The 14,065-nt window shown below is 46.1% G+C and overlaps 1 protein-coding gene across 5 annotated transcripts in view; it reads left to right on the forward strand.

Annotated features, from left to right (window-relative positions):
• The first annotated feature begins 1,331 nt into the window (after positions 1 to 1,331).
• Positions 1,332 to 14,065, forward strand: part of PHF11 (PHD finger protein 11) — a 92,714-nt gene continuing 79,980 nt past the window's right edge. For 3 of the 5 annotated variants that reach the window (XM_084821416.1, XM_084821424.1, XM_084821438.1), the window contains exons 1-2: positions 1,332 to 1,381; positions 10,777 to 10,910. In XM_084821416.1, the coding sequence (XP_084677542.1) occupies positions 10,803 to 10,910 (108 nt within the window). In that variant the 5' untranslated portion in view covers positions 1,332 to 1,381; positions 10,777 to 10,802. Of the gene's footprint in view, positions 1,382 to 7,604; positions 7,738 to 10,776; positions 10,911 to 14,065 lie in introns of all 5 variants that reach the window. The other 2 variants (XM_084821430.1, XM_084821446.1) reach the window with 1 other exon arrangement.

The raw sequence follows: 14,065 nt of genomic DNA on the forward strand, positions 1-14,065 counted from the left end.
TTCTGACGCAGGCACAGGTAGCGGGCAAGTTCCATTACAAACAGGCGTAATATATTCAGCTCCTTGGTCGTGTATACTATTGGTCCCTACTTGCTATTAGGAACAGAGGAAGCTGCCTTATACCGCGTCAGACCATTAGTCTATCTAGCCCAGTATTGTCAACACTAAATGGCACCAGGTCTCCATGGCTTTAGTGCCAGGGATTGAGCCTGGGACCTTCTGCATGCAAAGCATGTGTTCTACCACTGAGCTACGGCCTTTAGCCTTACTGGGCACAAGAACATCAACAGGTGTATCTGCTTAGCTGTTTGTCTCCACCACATCACCCTGGGGTCACACCACCAGCCAAAGAAACGAACTCCTTTTATGATTTTTCTCCCCATTGTATGAAATGTGACTTTCAGCTGAAAGGCATATCCTTTCAGCTGTACCTTCTGTTTCCGTGGAGGTGACCTAGCATGTCTGAAGGAAGCTTTGAGAAAAGCAAGGAAAGCTTCAGATCTCTAGAAACCAAGTACTGACTCTTTTTGTAACTCCAAGGTATGTTACCTTGGCTCTCTGGCTATCAACATTTAAATTAGGACAGTATAATCAGAAGGCATTTTAGTTGTGTTTTAATTTTCAGGAGAATGGGATGGAGTTTTAACATTCTGTATAACATTCACTATAGGAAAACTATGTCTTTTGTACTAGAAACAGTATTTAGAAATCTTGTTTATTTCCTTGTCCATCCAGCAAGGATTCATACTGCATCTACCTTGATTATTATAAAAGAAAGTGTTTTGAATGCCTGTGGCTGGGCTAGCTGTTTTCAGGAGCATACATTTTTTAATTCCAGAACTGTCCACTCTGTACCAACCCGCCCCCCTTCTTCTGGAATGCTTTTATACTGGTAATTACCCAGTTCAGCATTTGCAATAGCTATCTAAGATCACGAATACCCATCACTATAGAGCTTTATTGATTTGGTTAATTTATTTCAGGGCAAAAACTGAGCAGCTTTTTAAAAATGCATTTGGAACGAAAGCTTCGAAGGGTGCAGATAGCTTATGTAAACAGTATTCCAAGAGGCACTGTTACATATTCTGTCAGAAACAGTCCGGGTCATCTCCTTGGTGAGACTTCTCTCAAGAAGACGGCCCCTCCGTGTGAGAGAAGGCCCTTGCTACGGCTCGCGCGTCTCCCGCTTATCCTGCTCTGCTCAGGGAGCAAACTACCCGCGGAGCCCTGAGACGGCGCCTGGCCCTCTGCGGCGCACGCGTAGCAAATCCAGCCCCAGTGACGTTGGCCAGGTTTATGCCCCTTCGAGGAAGGGCGCGGAAATCGCTTCCGCCGAGGAACAGTGGTTGCTGCTCGGAGAGGTTCCGCTTTCCAGAGAACGGTACGTGGGGCCGGGGGAGGGGAGGAATAAAAGCAGAGGCGTTGGCACGGCTTCTCTCTCCTGTCCTAAGGTCCCTTTTCCCGCTCCCGGGCTTACGTAGGAGCGACCCATTCGTGCGGGGAGGAGGCTCAGGATCATCCGCGCCGTCAAACCGCCGGCTGTGCCCCGCCGCTCACCGTCTCTCGCGGTCACAGGCTGCTCTCGGAGGGAGCCTCGGCCCGCTCCTCGTTTTGTGCCGGCGCCTCTGCCTGGCGGGGTTGAGCGCTGTCTCGAGCACGTACACGGCACCGTGGGGAAGCGGGGACGCCTAGCCTGCCCAGCGGTTGGCGAGCCCCATCATCTTGATCACCGGTTGCCTCCTCCTGAAAGCTGAGAGGAGCGGCTGGATCTTCGCCACTTGCCTTCCTCCTCTCACACACCCGCAGCGGGGATTGTCACGTCACCCGCCCTCTTTTGTGCTGCTGGGCTGCAGTAGCAGTTTAAAGTCTGAGGTGCCCCACCCCAGAGCGGAAGTGGTTGGGTTGTTGCCTCCTCCGTGCATTCGGCCGATCTCCTCTAAACGGGTGGGGTTTGCTTTTCACTCCAGAGTGAGAAAGGGGACGGCCGGGGTCGTTGCACAATTACAAGATGGGAAAACTGATATCGCTGTCATCACGTTCCCTACAGAAGCGCCAATTTCCAAAGGGTATAAGTTCGTTGCAAGAAACAACAGGAGTCTAATGGCACCTTAAATACTAGCAGATAAACTTGAAATGGATTGTAGTAGCAAAAGCAACAAAAGTGAGGCCAAAATATTTTGCGGCCTGGCATGGAAGTAGGAAATGGCCCTCCACCACGTCTTTTGCACACACTCACTCTTTAAGAAGTGACTGCGGAAAACAAAATTGATTGCTTGTAGTGGGTTTTCTCTGCAGTTTGCATTTGCAGATTGCAAATTTCAAACCGCCTTCCATCACTATCCTTGCAACAGACTTCGTCAAAATTCCTACACAGGAAATTCTGTGTGTGTGTGTGTGTGTGTGTGTCTTCTAACCTTGTTTTTAGTGGGTGCTGGAAAAGGAAGCTGGTTTTGGTTTCCCCTTTCCCTCTCCTCTTCCCCCACTGAAACACCTTTCTGTCCTGCTCTTCAGAGCACCAGTCCGACTCCACTCCATAGTCTCCACTAGAATTGTTTGTGGGCAGTGGCGGCAAACAAAATGTGCATGGCTGGTTGTGTGGAGGGCCTTCTGAAGGTCACAGGGCACATGTGGTTGCTGCTCCTGTGTTGCCCTGATGCTTCATCCATGCCATGGTGAGACGGGCCGTGGTTAATGCTGCTTGAAGTTGTATTGCAAGAGAGGAGCAGCATCCCTGGTGTGGCACACGAGTTCACAGCAGCCGTTCTACTCCTCTGTGTGCAACCACAGTGAGTGCGCAGTTCACCGCTCTTCTCTGTCTCTGAGGAGAGGAAAGATGTGGCGGGCTGTCACTCCACCTTCTCCACTTAATCCAGAACTTAAATCCAGCCATGTTGGCTTTCTTTGCCTTGGGCAGGGGGCAGGCGAGAGGAGTCACCAGCTGTGGGCAGATTGGCAGCAGAGAGGAGGCATGCATTCATCTTGCCACTCTCCTGTGCTGGCCCCAATCCACTGTCTGAGTTGTGGCTCAACTTGCCTTATGGGAGGACTGGTGCTCTATTTCTAATAAGTGACATTTAGGAGCTTCATTAGTATTCAAGGTAAGATTTTATAGAAATAGCCAAGAAGTTCCATTCAAACACTTCTGAGACCCTTCACAAGCACTGGTTCCAGAGAGCCATGTCTCACACATTTGGTTTAACAGAGTAGTGTCTCACAATTAAGATGGCCTAATATGTACCAACTGGTCTATTTAACCCACCCTCTCAGTATCTGATGAAGTGTAGTTTGAATGTCTGCAGCATCCTCCCACATCCCATTTTTAGACTATAACTAAATGCAAACTCCATGACTTGAATATCAGCTACCTTCCCCCCCCCCTTTTTTTAAACTTTGTTTATCATCTTGCCTGATAAAGACTTCTGGGGAACTCTAATGCTTGTGACCGTGAGTTGGCCTAATAAAGGTATTGCTCTAATAACGATTTTGGAATTTCTCCTACCATAGTGCTGCCTTAAAACCTACATACAATGCAATAACCTTCATATTTTGTATGTTAGAGCATATTTGTGCTGATGCAAATTCACTGGTTGCGTTTACATTAGACATGCTTTGATGTACAGCCGACCTTGGTGTGTTAGCACTAAAGATAGGTGTGATTGTATTGTCTGCATGGTGAATAGAGTCTGTTACAGGTACAACATAAGAGTGCCCTTCATGGTATGAGGAATTTTTTACCTTTCCTATTCAGATGTGTTATTGGGAGAATATCAACTTACAAGTTATTTATACCCTGCTTTTCTCATAGAGACTCGAGGTGGTTTACAATAAGGAAGTTCAAATGTAATTAACATTTGGGAACTTCTCATATCCTTCTAGTGGTGCTCCATTTAGTGTTCGTTGTATGATTCTTCTAACAACTTAATTTGCTTTAGTTTGAATGCCTCCAAAGATTATGGACAGTATTCAGTGTTCCCTATGTTCCGGCAGGACTTACTGTTGGCGCAATGGGAAGCTAGCACTTCCTAAAGCTACCAGAAGTGAGCCAAAATGCTTGTTTCTGGAACAGAACGGGTCAATGGAGCTCGTAGAAGGGACCTCCGCTATTCTGGACATGCATTTTGGCTGGTTTCTGGGGTTGCTGTAGGAAGTGCTAGCTTCCTGTTGTGCCAGTGATGGGTTCCACAGGTGTAAAATATTCAGTGGAAGCCCTGGGGTACTGCTTTTAGATTCTCATCATCTCATCAACTTTATCTTAAATGCTCCCCAGATAGCCAGTGCCTAGAGATAGGAGTTTATGGGACATGGCTCTCTTTTAAGATTGAATTCTGGTGGCTGGTTAGGTGGCCGGATAGTGTGGAGATAGTTGCTGAAGCCTCTCACAGGCAGTCAGAGCCTGACAACTCTTCTCACCTCAAGCACTGTCTCTTGGGCCAAGATGGAATTGGCTCCTGGCACTGTTCTTAGTTGTGACAAAAGGGTAGGTACTGGAGAACAGTAATTTCCCAAGTCCTCGCCTCAGACATCCTGATGCTGTTACTTAGTTATGGTGGCATGGAGGAAATTTATCCATGTATTGGAATTATTTATATCCCACCTTTCAGGATACAGATCTTTTCAAGGAGGTTTACAAGTAACATAAAAATACATTAAAAGCCCACATTAAACTTTTAATATATAATAAATCATTAAGATCCTTCCCACAGGGCAGTTGGTGATAGATGGCCAATGTGGAGGAGAGGGTATAGTCCAGCTGGAGCAGCCTCTGAAAACCAGAAATCCCAGTTGATCAGGCTGAGATTCCTGGAACCTTATAAGGGTGGAGTTAGAGGACACCAAGTTTAAAAAAGTTTAAAACTTTATTTCCACAACAGCAGGTGGGATGGAGCGCCACTCAAACCCGAAAGGAAATGCAGTAGTTACATTTAACTATCTGTTTATACCTATACACACATACAACTCAAGTTGGCCAAGCTAGGGTGTAGCGTAGGGATGTAGGACAGGAGTTCTAATGAACGTGCTTCGTTGTCCTTAGTGTCTGCTGTATCTCCCACTTGCTTCTGGGTCCTCAGGGTTCTTATACTTCCCAGGAGAAGGGAAGCTTCCTTTGGGTCATAACTAATTTTATCTATCACAAGAACAGGTGAAAATATTACAATCAGTGGAAAGAAATCAATACAGGCCTTTGAAATAAGGGTACAATCTACAAGAACAGAAATCTGTCCGTGACAGTCTAGCTGGAGCAGGCTCTGAAGTCTTCTTCACTGGCCTTCCTCACTCCTCTCATGAAATGAAGTTGCACATTACAATTTTATCCTGCTCTTCCTCTAAGGAGTTCAGATTGGCATATGAAATTCTCACTTTATCTTCAGTGGTGACATTCATGCCCAACTGTAAACTGAGAACATAAAAAATCAAAATAAAAATGTGTTACTTTTACCAATTGCTCTGAAGGAGAGGGGCACAAGCTGTCTTGCCGTCTGAGGTGGAAGAGAACCCGCAGTGCCGCTTGCATATCACCCCTTCCCACCCCATTACGCCCCCTTCCCCATATGTTTTCCACCAAAGCCCCACGGCTCTCCATAAAGCTGACACAGCAGCACCAGACATAAGGGGAAGGGGGGCATGTGTGCATTGAGGGAAACAGAGGCTAGTGATGCTCTCCAGAGCACCAGCTGCAAGCTGTGAGATAGCAGCGGCGGGCCCTCTTCATGGGGGTGGGGGAGTGGCGTAATTCACCATTCCTACTGCTCCACCACCTGAGGCAGGTGCCTCACCCTACTTCATGGGAGGGCTGGCCCTGGAGAGCGGGGGGCTGCAAAAGCCTTTCTGTCACTATTGCTCCATCTCCCCCTTCTCCTTTGCCTCCCTCTCCTGGGAGGTGTGGTGATGGAGAGCAACAAGGCTAGCAAAGGGTGCCTTCCCCTTCTCCTCTGCCTCATCCTGAGGCAACACAACAACTGGGTGAAGTGGGCTGGGCCAGCACAGAAGCTGGCTTTTTTGTCTAGGAGGGAAGTGGCTGCTGTGCAGCTTCAATCCATTGGGGGGGGGGAGTCAGCTACTGTGTCACCCCAAAAGCTGCTTGCCTGATGGGGGTATTATTCTCTTTTGGGGATGGGGAGGGGTGGAAGATTGGTGCATTAGGGGTGGACAAGCAGGTGGCAGGCTGGGCTCTTTGCCTCATAGTAGGTTGCAAGCGGTTTCAGTGGATGTGCGGGAGACAGGGAGAGGCCCAAACCAGGCATAAAACAAAAGGAGAGCAAGCAGCACTGGCGTGGCATGCCTCGGTAAGAAGAAGTGGCTGCAGTGGGAAGAAAGGCCATGATCTACCTCCTTTCCACAATCCACAATCCACCTCCTGAATCATTTGCCTCACTCTGCCTAATCAAAAGTCCAGCTCTGTGCCAGGTTCTGGCGAGAGTGATGAGTATAAGGCTTCTGACAAACGTGGAGTTAAAGAAGAGAGGAGATGAACCCCATTCCACCTCAGCCCCAAAGTTCTGCTGAAGCATAGAGCTGTAGCAGCCTTTTTCTTCACTTCTTGAGCTCCAAGTTGAAGGCAGAGCTATGTGGGCTTGTCTCTGTGCTGCACAGATGCTCCCAGCCCCGTCCATGTGCTGGGAGAGTGAGTTGACGCACTGCTCCCTTCCATCTTCAAGCTGAGGCACATGGATTTGTCTCTGTACCCAGTGGATACTTGTGAGTGTCTGTTGGGCACAGAGGCAGAGCAAGCCGATACATCTCCACCCCTCTCTTCCTGCTCCAAGCTGGAGTGGGGAGGCAGAAATGTGTGAGCTTGTTCTGTGCCCGATGGGCACTCCAATCTCAGACAAGCCCCTGCTGTGCTGCAGGAGCTCCAGTTCTGAACTGTTGGAGAGCGGGGCCTTGTTTTCTACCTCTGCTCTCTTTCTGCTCAATGAGCAGGAGATTTTCCCCTGACCTCATGCTGCATTTCAGAGAGACAGCATGAGGTCTGTGCTCCTTGCAAGGGGTGGGGCTGTTGGTGATAACAAATTTTTGGTTGGCCAGGAAGGCTGCCAAAATTTGTTAACCCCTGGGAGTGTGGGGTTGTATGCAGTGGTGGCTTTGCCTTCTTTGGAAACCGCTTCCACTTGTGCAAGTCTGGGCATCTATTTTCTCTAACCCCCATCCCACTGAAGCCCCCTGTCCCCTCCAAAAAGCTGCTCTTGAGAGTTGGAGGTCCCTCTGGAACAGAATGAGATATGGCACAGAAGGCTGCAGTAGGTAGGGGAGATCCAAAAAACCTGGGTGCCCCAACTTGCAGAAGCACTTTCCGGTAAGGCAAAGCCACCACTGGATATAAGTACAAATACATAATTATAGTTACAGCCCATGGCATACTATATTTAATAGACTTAACTTACTGTTCAAGGGAAATATGTTATTACAAATAACTGCTTTGATATGTCATTATAAATAACTGCTACAAATAGCCACTTTAAGTTTATTTTATATTTTAAAAGCAGGGTATAAACCTCTAAATAAATAAATAAAATATACAGGCAGAGTATTTGGCTCAACCAATAATTTTTAAAAAATCATACAGTACCCAGAAATACTAAAATAGGACTTCTGTATCTTTGCAGGCTAGTCTTCAGGCTACGGAGCTGTCCAACTTAACATTGCTGCTTGAATGTACTTTCACAGTTGAGCTTGCAAGAAGTCCACATTTGCTGAGTAGCCTATATTGAGGATTTGCACAAAAAAAGAACAGAACAGGTAAGGTGCAGACTATAAATGAATCCCACATTCTTTCAAATGCTCTGGCACTGCATGCTGGCTTTGGATTTCCATGCAATAGTCTGAGTTTGCAGCTATATCTGAATAATTGCACACATGGTTTTGGAAGAAAATTTTAAATTCGCATCTAGATATGCAAACACATGAAAATGTATCCATCAGCTTACAGCTTCAACACTGAGAAACATACCTAAGCAAACCCCATGGGGGAATGGATAGATGTTATGATCTGAAATTGGCTTAAAGTCACACCCTGCTCCCTGTTGGAAAGTATGCATATTATGCCCTGAAATCTAGAGTGAGGCATGAACACATGCTCTCAAATTTCCTGCTTCTGTGTAGGATTGAGTCAGCAGGTTGTGTGTGTGCATGCAGAAAGTTGAAAATATTCTCTGTTCTGCCATAAATTCAGGAGGTGGGCCACACATTTTAGCTGGCCTCAGTGACCATCCCAAAATTAATTGTCACCAGGACCCTGCAGCTCACCTCACGCTGCACCTCCAAAACACAGCACAGGGTCAGGGACTCCCCTGCTCTCCTACCCATCTCCAAGGTAGAAGCTGGGGAGGATCGTTATTAGAATAATGATCGTTATTAGCTCTCCATTTTGGAGCTCAGGAGTGGGTGGAGATCATCCCTGCAGTTTCAGTGCATTTTTGAGGCACTCTTTCTGTTTCTGCAGCACAACTGCAGTGTCAGTTCTGCCGCTCTTTGACTCCCAACTTTGAAAGGAAGGCTGGGGCTCATGATGTTCACCGGTTGGCAGTGCGATACTCACCTCCTTGCCCTGGAAGGCAACTTGAATTGTGGATCCCTCTATCCAGGACACTTTTCAATATAAGCAGATACGCAGTAGTCATGGTGGAATCTACAGAGCATGGATATTTGCAGCATCCCTAATCTGATCAATGTTCTGCAGTCTTAGTTCTTACGCTATGTCTGAGGCTAGTGAAGGACTGTGTGTGCATGCAAGCTAATAAAAGTTGAACCCAAACAAGGCTGAAGTCATGATGATTGGCAGGTTCTGTAATCTAGGGGATAGCAGTGTTAAGGAATACCTGCTAGTGTAGTTTTTGCCTCCTTCGGTAGCTGGGGACTCACTCTACATTTTGTACATTCACCTCTTGAAAAGTGTAAAGAGGACTTGCATGTGAAGATTTAAACACTTGGAAATGAGGGTCCAATTTTTCTTGGTCATTCAAGTCTTTTAAAGTAATATATGCTAACTTGTACATGCACCTACCCTTCACACTTGGAAAGAGAAGTATGCATTTTGTATTTCAGCACTGGTATTACAAGTACAAAATATAGAGTATGATTTTGAGAGCCAGGAGCAGTTGATACCATCTGCCCACATGAGGTGCAGTCCTTGCCCTGTTTGGACACAAACATAAGGCTATTCCCCTGTAGCCACTGCAGGCTGTCAAGGCAACAACAGTAATAAGAGAGCTGAGGAGGGCACTTACTACATCACTGTTGCATCACGGCATCTGACAGCTGCCTCTGAAAGTCACTAGCAGCTAGAAAATAAATGAAGAGGTGTCTCCTCTGAAAGCTCCCAGAGCCAGGACCGGCTGCCTGCTGACACCTGTGAGACTCAAGGGACATCCTGTTAAAGGAAGGGAACAGAAGATAAAGTGTAGTGAAAACTTTAGAGTAAAAGACACTTCTAGGATTTTAAAATTGCTGCCTGAGTTTAATGTAAACCATTTTGAAAACTTGTTGAACAGGGATATAAAAAAATAAAATTAAAGTGCAAATTGCCCCCTGTGATTAACATGCTTAAAGGGCATCTGATCTGTTAGGCTGTAACACTGGCTAGTGGCATGATTCTCCAGTTGGTGAGATAGCCCCAGCCTTTCTCTTATTTAGACCTGACAAAGATATTATTGTAGCTTCGATACTTGATCACTACAAAGTCCTCTACATTGGACTGCCATCAAAACACACTGTGGAGGCTGCAGTACCAAGAACAAATTATATCATTCCCACTCTCTCAGCTTTTGGGCACAATTCAAGGTGCTACCCATGTCTTATTACACCCCTAACAGCTTGAGACCTACATACCTTACTACAAGGATGGCGAACTGCAAGTTCTTGCCACAATTTCTTATGGCTCCTAATTCCATCTGCACACGGTGATTGCCACTTCTGATCCAGCAGACAGGCTGTCAAGGGGACATCCTCTTTTGTCATTAGTGCAGAGCATGTCATTAGAGCATGAGGAAATTTGAGGTACTGAGGTGCAAGGAAAGAAGAAAAACCTCCTATGTCCCATGATGATAAGGAAGCCCATTCATGTGTAAGCTGATGTATGTAGATATATAAACAAAATGCTTTTCTGTTATGACAGGTGCACTGCTAATTTGGTTTATATCAGAATTACAGAAACAAATCATGTTGGTTCTCCTTAATTGCTCAGTACAGTTTTGTTTTTGACATTTTTTTACACATCATGCATTCACTGATGTAATGCTTGGTCACGAATCCTGCTTGGGTGTGTTTGTGTGTGGCATTATGAACTGAAGATGGCAGTGTAACTTGAGAGCACCTCTTCCCCCCACTTTAGGAAAAATGGGATCTTTTACCTAAAAGAGAACAGCAAAAGCGCTTCCCATGTACTCACCACTTCTGCTTTGCATCCACTTTCTGAAACAACTCAAGAATGCCCCATTCCTGGGTTGTTACTCATGATGTCCAAATCCATCAGTCTGGATTGTTGAGAATCAAACAAGCCAGAATTTGAACCCATTGTTTGTTGTTGGGTTAAAACTCTGGGTTGTTTAGTTCTCAGCAACCAAGAGGGCCAGGTTTGGATGGCACAACTAACAACTCAGGAATGGGGCATTTCTGGCTTGTTTCGGAAAGTGGATGCCAAGCGGGTGGCAAGAGGGTGGGAGGATTTCAAAGGCAAAGTTTAGGGATGTTTTAGTTGTGCAATATGTTAATGCATTTAAACTCTTTCTTACCCTCCTTGAGCCAAGGGATGGTATGTTAATGTTTAAATCTTTTTCTAAGGTGACTTTGCTAAGCTGACCTTGGTAATGGCGAAGATGGTAAGAAGGCAATGTGCATTTTGCCCAGAGGATGAAGAGTGTGCCATTATGTATGTTGCTGAAGAACAGAATCTTGCAGTTCATCAAGATTGTTTGGTGAGGTTTGCAATGGCATTCTAACAGTGCACAGTAATTGGCTGGAAAATCAAGGCACTCTTTCAAGGCAATTTGTAACAATTACATCTACTTGTTGTATACCAATGCATTCTCTCTAGTTTCATGGGCAAAAATTGGAATGCTACCTTTGGGACAAGTAACAAAATAAACTATAGGAGGAGGATAGTTGGAAGACCAGAATTGGTGTAGTAGTTAAACTGGATCGCATGGCCAAATTAGAAGCTTCATTGCCACTTAAGTAGTCATTTTCACTACATTAAAATACTACAGAGATTGTTTAGTGGCAGTTTCTATCACAATTGCACTGGTGTAAGTTATTGCCTGAAGCACTTCTTGCAAAAGGGCAGGGGTGTTGAACCACAGGCCTGTGGGTCAAATCTGGCTCCCCTGGGGTCCCAGTCCAGCTCTCCAGGTTTCCCCAGTAAGAGCTTTAAGTGAAAATATGCTGGCATTTTTGGTACTTCCCCCTTGCCTTTGGCCCTGTTCCTTTTGCCTTCAGCCCCACCCACCAGTGGAATGCGGCTCCTGAGAGCTTCTCTGAATTGAATCAAGTTCTTGGGCTGAAAGAGGTTCAACACTCCTGTGCTAGGGAATGATCAGCCACCTGTTGCTCTGTTTGCCTGCCCCCTTTTCTCTATCCCTCCTTGTTTGCTTGTCACCACTGGCTCTTGAACAGTACCAGTATTGTATGTTGGGGGAAGGGGGTTGCAGAGTGCACCTTTTGGTTTCTTACCATTGAACAGTGACCAGAAGAGAATGCTTGTTACCCGAATATGCCACCGGAGACTGAGGGAAACTGGGGGGAGGAATGGAATCAAAGACTGCAGACACTACAACATGGTACTTCATTAGGAGTGCCCAGTGCAGTGACATCAGGAGGCTGCTCTGAGTACTTCATAGCTGCATCTGCTCTGGGTGGATCTCGTCTATCCCACTGTCTGTACTGCTGCTCTATACCCAGCTAAACTTCCCATCATCACTGTGAGTACCAGTTGTATCAGAGCCACCTTTGGATATATCATCCTTTGTCTGTGTCTGGACCTTTGGTACTCCAGAATTCCTAAGTGGCTTGAGGCTTTCACCCCATTGTTGAATTCTAACAGTGAAGCTGGGAGACCTGAGGGTATCTTGTGTCCACAGTATTTTTCCAAGTATTTGTGGCTATCCAGGAAGTGAGGTCAGCTGTGTTCCCCTTACTCTGAAGCCAGGTAATTATAACTGCTTATGCTCTGTTCTTTTTCCCTTCCTCGTCTGAATCTATCCATTTGCCTCCATGGACCACCATTTTCACCAGCACCTGGTCATTGAGCAGGGGGTTGGACTCGATGGTCTTGTAGGCCCCTTCCAACCCTACTATTCTATGATTCTGTGATTTCCATAATGCCTCCTTCCACTCCTTAATTGGAAAATGTTAACTTCCCCAATCTTTTCCCCAATCTTTCTCTATTTCTTTGTGGACAATTATTTGTTGAAGCACCATGCATAAATCTGCTGTGTGCATGCCACACTTCTGGTAAGACACCCTTTAGTCCTGCCGTTGTGATCACATGTGCATCTGTGTATGTGTCATGCACAGACCTGGAGGAATCCTGAGCCAGATGTCCCTGGGGAACAAGCTGCTTCAGGTAACTCTGGCGTGACCAAGAAGATCCTGAGCCCTCGGGACAGAGGGCTTCAGATCTTTCCCTTTGAAAGGTGGAAAACGCTGCTCCTGAGTCAGAGAGTGTTGTTGAACCACCACCCAGCCCCCGAGAATGCCGGTGCCTCAAGATGCAAGATAAGACCATGGCCAAGTGAAGGAGTGCCCACTTGCAGAAAAAGACTCCTCAAGAGTAAAGGTCTCCTTGTGTACAAGGCCTTCTTCATGAGGAAGACTTTTGCCAGAGGGCCTGTAATGATCTGCAGCTGAGCCTTGAGTGGAGTTCTGGCAGCAATGTCTATATAAGCTTTCTGATAAGAAATCAGTGAACAAGCACACAACTGTAAATGGGTCAGGCAGTACTAATATAATATTGTAATAATATGAAAACACACAAGGAACATAGTGGGTGTTAGTGATCACATTTAAAATAGGATTGTTGTTGGAGCAATATAATTATACATATGAAAACAATGTGAATACAATTGTACATATATTGGAAGATAACAGAAGCATCTGTATCACAGGTTGTTGTTCAGTCGTTCAATCATGTCCGACTCTTCGTGACCCCATGGACCATAGCACGCCAGGCCTTCCTGTCCTGCGCTCTCTCCTGGAGCGTGCTCAAGTTCATATTCATTGCATTGGTGATGCTATCTAGTCATCTCATCCTCTGCGGTCCCCTTCTCCTTTTGCCTTCAGTCTTTCCCAGCATCAGGGTCTTTTCCAGAGAGTTTTCTCTTCGCATTAGGTGGCCAAAATATTTGAGCTTCAGCTTCAGTATCTGTCCTTCCAATGAGCACTCAGGGTTGATTTCCTTTAGGATGGACTGATTTGACCTCCTTGCAGTCCAGGGGACTCGTAAGAGTCTTCTCCAGCACCACAGTTCGAAAGCATCGATTCTTCAGCCCTCAGCCTTCCTTATAGTCCAGCTCTCACAGCCATACATTGCTACTGGGAAAACCATAGCTTTGATTAGACGGACCTTTGTCGGCAAGGTGATGTCTCTGCTTCTTACTATGCTGTCTAGGTTTGCCATAGCTTTCCTCCCAAGGAGCAAGCGTCTTTTAATTTCATGGCTACAGTCACCGTCTGCGGTGACCTTGGAGCCCAAGAAAGTGAAATCTGTCACTGCTTCCATTTCTTCCCCTTCTATATGCCAGGAAGTGATGGGGCCAGATGCCATGATCTTCATTTTTTTAATGTTGAGTTTCAAACCAGCTTTTGCACTCTCCTCTTTCACCCTCAACAAGAGGCTCTTTAGATCCTCCTCGCTTTCTGCCATGAGGGTAGTATCGTCTGCGTATCGGAGGTTGTTGATAATTCTCCCAGCAATCTTAATTCCAACCTGTGATTCATCCACCCCGGCATTTCTCATGATGTACTCTGCATATAAATTAAATAAGCAGGGTGACAATATGCAGCCTTGTCGTACTCCTTTCCCAATTTTGAACCACTCAGTTGTTCCATGTCTGGTTCTGACTGTTGCTTCTTG

Source organism: Heloderma suspectum, chromosome 1, assembly GCF_057233095.1.
Source record: "Heloderma suspectum isolate Gila_16-S chromosome 1, 16-S_ref, whole genome shotgun sequence".
Lineage (NCBI taxonomy): Eukaryota > Metazoa > Chordata > Lepidosauria > Squamata > Helodermatidae > Heloderma > Heloderma suspectum.